Source organism: Boleophthalmus pectinirostris, unplaced genomic scaffold (assembly GCF_026225935.1).
Source record: "Boleophthalmus pectinirostris isolate CB_2022bp ecotype Guang Dong unplaced genomic scaffold, ASM2622593v1 HiC_scaffold_7, whole genome shotgun sequence".
NCBI classification, from domain to species: domain Eukaryota; kingdom Metazoa; phylum Chordata; class Actinopteri; order Gobiiformes; family Gobiidae; genus Boleophthalmus; species Boleophthalmus pectinirostris.
The window spans coordinates 11,398,123-11,402,802 of record NW_026571473.1 but is presented as its reverse complement, the minus strand read 5'-3'; the positions used below and the strand labels follow the sequence as shown (position 1 = coordinate 11,402,802).

The 4,680-nt window shown below is 42.4% G+C and overlaps 1 protein-coding gene across 1 annotated transcript; it reads right to left on the bottom strand.

Moving 5' to 3' along the window:
- Positions 1-303: 303 nt before the first annotated feature.
- LOC110172302 (uncharacterized) lies at positions 304-3,891 on the bottom strand. Its single transcript, XM_020938144.2, has 4 exons — positions 3,804-3,891; positions 2,941-3,324; positions 2,406-2,511; positions 304-1,136 (listed from the first exon to the last, which is right to left on the bottom strand). Exons 2-4 carry the CDS (start codon positions 3,322-3,324, stop codon positions 328-330), a joined length of 1,299 nt encoding a protein of 432 aa, XP_020793803.2. The 5' UTR covers positions 3,804-3,891; the 3' UTR covers positions 304-327.
- Positions 3,892-4,680: the final 789 nt, after the last annotated feature.

The window sequence follows — 4,680 nt, the reverse complement described above, 5'->3', positions numbered from 1 at the left end:
GGTCATACAACTCGACCCCGACCCCCATCACAGTCAGAAGCAAAAAAAGTTTGGTGACCCCTGCTATAGAGTTTTACTTTTCTTTACCTTCTTTTTACTGTTACTATCTTTGCTCCACCACAGCATGAAATTACCAGATAAACTAAAATATAATCAATGTATTTGAAAAAAATGACTGTTTTTCTTTCTTAAAAAATGCATTTTTAGGTAATTCTTTCTTTTGAGTACCTCTGTTAGTATCGATATTTCAGTATTTGGTGTTCATCCTCCCATCACTAATGTCCATATCATCAAAGTGCTGCCTTACTTTCAATCCTGTATTCTGATTCAGGCTCTGAGCAAGGCCTCCACTGAGAAGGGTAAAGGTTTCACAGTGGGGCGTGCGGAGACTGAAGTGCTCCCGGGGGCCTTCACTACGTCCACCCGGGGCCCCGTATGATCAGCAGGGGGCGCTCCATTACCATTACCATTGCTACTACCGCTACTACTGCTCCTCTCCAGCTCTGTCAGGGGCGAGGAATCAAACCCGCGACCCTCTGATCCGCCACGGGGGCAACTGCAGTCTGTAAGCGAAGCCGATACAGCCGCACCATCTGTACCTGGTGTCGAAATGTGATGATTTTTCAGTCTTTGCTCTGTCAAATCCATCAGATCTGGTTGTTTTTCCTCTTTTGAGCCACAGTGTTTCTTCTCTGTCCTTTCATGCAGATCTTTATAGCTTTGGTGTATCGCTATATAGTCACTCGTCCCTCCGAAAGGCCTGCATTTTCCATACAGTACATGATATAACTGAAAATCACATTCATAAAGTGGTTTGTACTTGAAAACAGGCACAAAAGACGGCCCTTCGACGAACTCCTTGTTGAGAATACAGCACAGGTTGGCGGAGATGGGCAGAGGCGGAGGAGGCGGGAGGGGGGGTGATAACGATGGCATGTCCTGGTTGCCGTGGAGATTGTTTTGAAGAGTGTTTTGTTGTAGTTCACGTTCCAGCATCACGTTTTCCAGTTCTTTGTCGGCGAAGGCTCTCCTCTTCCTCATGCGAGCGCTGACCGAGGGGCAAGGGAACGACAGAGGTAAGTGCGGTTTGGACCAGCAGGGGGAGTCGTTGTGCGGGGGGGTTGTGGGTTTGAGACCTGGGAAAGAATGAAATGTGATTATGCTGACCAAAGACCAACGCCTAGTTTAGAGAATTGAACTGAATATACAGATTTTAAATACATTTCAGATTTGTATTTATGTATTATTATTTGAACTACAATTACAATTACATCTACGTATTTTTATTACATTGTATTGATATTTTCTTAATTTTCTTAATATTGTGTTCAACTTGTGCTTTTTACAAACTGTCTGCACTGAAGTGTTCACAAATATTGATTTTTGTAGTCTTCAAAGACATGGGTTCAGAGTAATTCAACTTTAGCACAGTTGCCATAACAATTATCAACTCAAAACGCAATTTTCTATCTTTAATGGTGGTCAAAAGCGCTCAAAATGTCAAAATATCTTATAAATAAAACTCACTTTCTTTTATCCATATTTCCTCCTTTTTAAGCACAGAGCTGTTCATAAATCAGGCTTAAGTGCTGCTGTGTATTATTTTAATTACTCACATGGTTAGCTCTGTCATTATTGCTTTACACAGTGAAGCTAAGAGGTCTATAAAGAAAACAATGGCACTTGTAGGATTTTGAACACAAGCCAGTAGATATTAATACACATTATGTTGTGTATGTAATAACATCCAAAAAGCAGCAGACCAACGAGTGCTTTGTGAGTGGAGTATTATGAATTACTGTAAGACGCTGCTCACCTTCCTGTGAACAACGGAGGCCCAAAGCTGCAGCTAGACGAGAAAATTTAACAGTCGTTTTAAATTCTGATTGGCTTCTAGGATGGAGCCCAGTATTGCTCTTCTTATTGTTAAACTAGACAAGGACAAATGTGTGTAATGTAAAGTGTCTTGCCCAGGGTCACTAGTCTGTGCTTGGGAAAGAACCATCCACTGCCCCACTGCAATAAAATATGATTGAAGAATCTTTATAAAGACGTTTTATATAAGTGGAAGAATCACACAAAATATGTAGACTAAATATAAGAATAATACTGAACTTAGTACATGCTTAGGCTAGTCCACTTTTGTGTTGTCTTGCCTGGAAATTTCTGCATGTGTTGAATTGTTTGTTTCAGTTTTCATGGGCAGTTAGACTGACTGTAGCTGATAATAAAATAAATGTATCATTATTAAATGATTCATTATTGCTCCCCGTCTGTTTGTTTGAAACACCGCTGATCTTGAGCTTCATCAGATCTATTTATCAGTGATCAGGAGCAACTTTCCTTCAGAGTGTGTCTGTCTGAGGAGCACTGTGAGAAGGGAGATGTTACGTATGAAGCTTTACCCTGCAGGATGCTCTTGGTCACGGGGCTGCTCGGTTCGGCCGCTCGGCTGTAGCGCTGATAGGCGCTCCTCCGCGCGGGGGCCGCACACCGGCTCACCCGCTTACCCTGAGACACAAGACACATAGAAGCATAAATATTTACAAAAACATAAATGGATAGAAAGTAGCGCTTAAATTATCTCTAAAATATCAAATCTAAAAGATACTTCGCCAAATCTACCAAAATGCCAAAGACGTTTTTGCTTTTAGAAAACATTAATTCCTAGTTTTCCCTTATTCCCTAATTAGCGACTGATGATTTTCAGATTGACTAAAAGTGGTTCCAAATCAAATCTAAGATAATCATTATTTGAGACAAACACCAATATTAGTCCTTAGTTTAGGGGGGGGGGGGGGGGGGGGGAGTAAACGTTTCTGGTCTATAATTAAGTTTAACATGTACAAAAAGGCATAGATTGCTTTGTTCCCAAACATGTTTTTTTAATGTAAAAACTAAGTGAGACGCTGCATGATGGTTTTATTCCTCTTCACTGACCTGTCCGTGCGCCCTCGCCACTTCTGCCGCTTGTTGCCGTCTGAGCGCGACCTGCGCGGCCATGACCCTCTGTCTCTCCACCACGAGCAGGCAGCACGCGCAGCGGCAGTCCCTCCAGCGGCAGAAGCGCTTGTGACCCTTTAAGCACGACACGACACCGTGGTTTCGGCACCGTGCGCACTTTGGGCTCCGGGTCATGGCGCGCGGCTTATGTGTCTCCTGCTGCGGGCACGGGGCTTCGCTGTTCTCCGCTTTAACCTCCGAAGTGGTCCCAGGGCTGCACCGTGCGTCATCGCTCGTCAAGTCGAGAGCGTCTTGAGATTTCAGGACGTGATGTTTTGCGGTTATTTCCAGCTGCGGGCCTCCTTCCGGATGAGAGGACATCTGTGAAGAATATGCCTCTTTAGCTCCCTGACGCATAAAGTCAAACATCAATTTTTACGCACGGATTCGAAGTTAAATTAGCTTTGAGTGCTCAGAAGAAAATACACATGAAAGATTCCACTGAACCTGGTTCACACTTTTTTTTTTTTTTTTTTTTTTTTTTTTGGTAAAACGCATCCGTTTTTTTATGTATTAGTTTAAAAAAATCTGGGGCAGCAGTCTAAGCAGGGACTCCCAGACCCCGGCCCCGGATAAGCGGAAGAAAATGGATGGATGGATGGATAGTTTAAAAAAAAAGAGAGAGATAAATAAACAATTAAGGCTTCTCTTTCATGCTGTAACCAGCACGCTGTAGACATGTAGGATTTACATATAGTTTATAAAGTAGTAGTTTTTAAAGTTATAAACATTAGCCTCTTCATTCTATAGAACCCAGTCTAAAGCACATGAAGTATTTACGGGATGGAAATTTCGCATACCGCAGTTGTTCTCAGTCCTCGTGCTCAGCTGCTGGTTCCCTGGAGAGACAAATGAACCACGATGCTGTCACAGCGCGTATCCCTGGACCCTCTCGCTAAAGTCCACATTGCCCAAATCCTACTCGAAGTAAAAGTAGCTCAGTAGTCTCCAGAAGTCTTTAAACACGTTACCTGCCCTGCCCACCTCCTCTGTCTCGTCTTACATCCAGACTCCCCAAGACCACACAGTGACACATTACTACGGCATGTGCCCTTTCATCCCTGCGCCGTGTTAAGGTTAACTGCAAACTATTAATAATAAGACGTCGTCGCACCAAGGCTAACTGAGGTAAACATCTTTATCAACAACAACTTAATTATTCATAACCCTGTTTTAATTGACCCACACTAATGGCAATGATCGAAGAATAAGTAAGAACTCTATAGGCTATAATTGATGAAGACACAAACTATACATATACTTACTTTTTCTCGTTCTGAAAAGCAGTGCGTAAACCGTGCGTAAAAGAAGGCCTATTTATGTATTATTTACTTGGACTCCTTACCATACCATCATTTATTGACTTTGCAGCACTGCGTAATTTTGTATATTCTTATATCCATCTTTCTTTCTTGCTTTCTATCACTCACTCAATCAATTAGTCATAGATTCTATTCCCACCTCTATTTAAGATTTGTTTTTGTATTCTGTGAGTCTCTAGCGTCTGACTTCTTAGAAAGCGTGCTCTCAAGGACTCAAATCCTGCCCCCTGCTGGCCACTTAGCGCAATGACACCACTACTGCTACTACTACTACTACTACTACTGCTACTACTACTACTACTACATCTCCTCCTATGCACAACCACTATTACTGCTATAGATACAACACACATGA

Bases quoted from the DNA above. Each gene is read 5' to 3' on its own strand.
- LOC110172302 (XM_020938144.2), bottom strand. From the start codon at position 3,324: ATGTCCTCTCATCCGGAAGGAGGCCCGCAGCTGGAAATAACCGCAAAA. The intron at 2,512-2,940 runs GTCAGTGAAGAG...CTTGTGTCTCAG, and splicing joins TGGCGAGGGCGCACGGACAG to GGTAAGCGGGTGAGCCGGTG. The intron at 1,137-2,405 runs GTAAAGCTTCAT...ATTCTTTCCCAG, and splicing joins GACCAAGAGCATCCTGCAGG to GTCTCAAACCCACAACCCCC.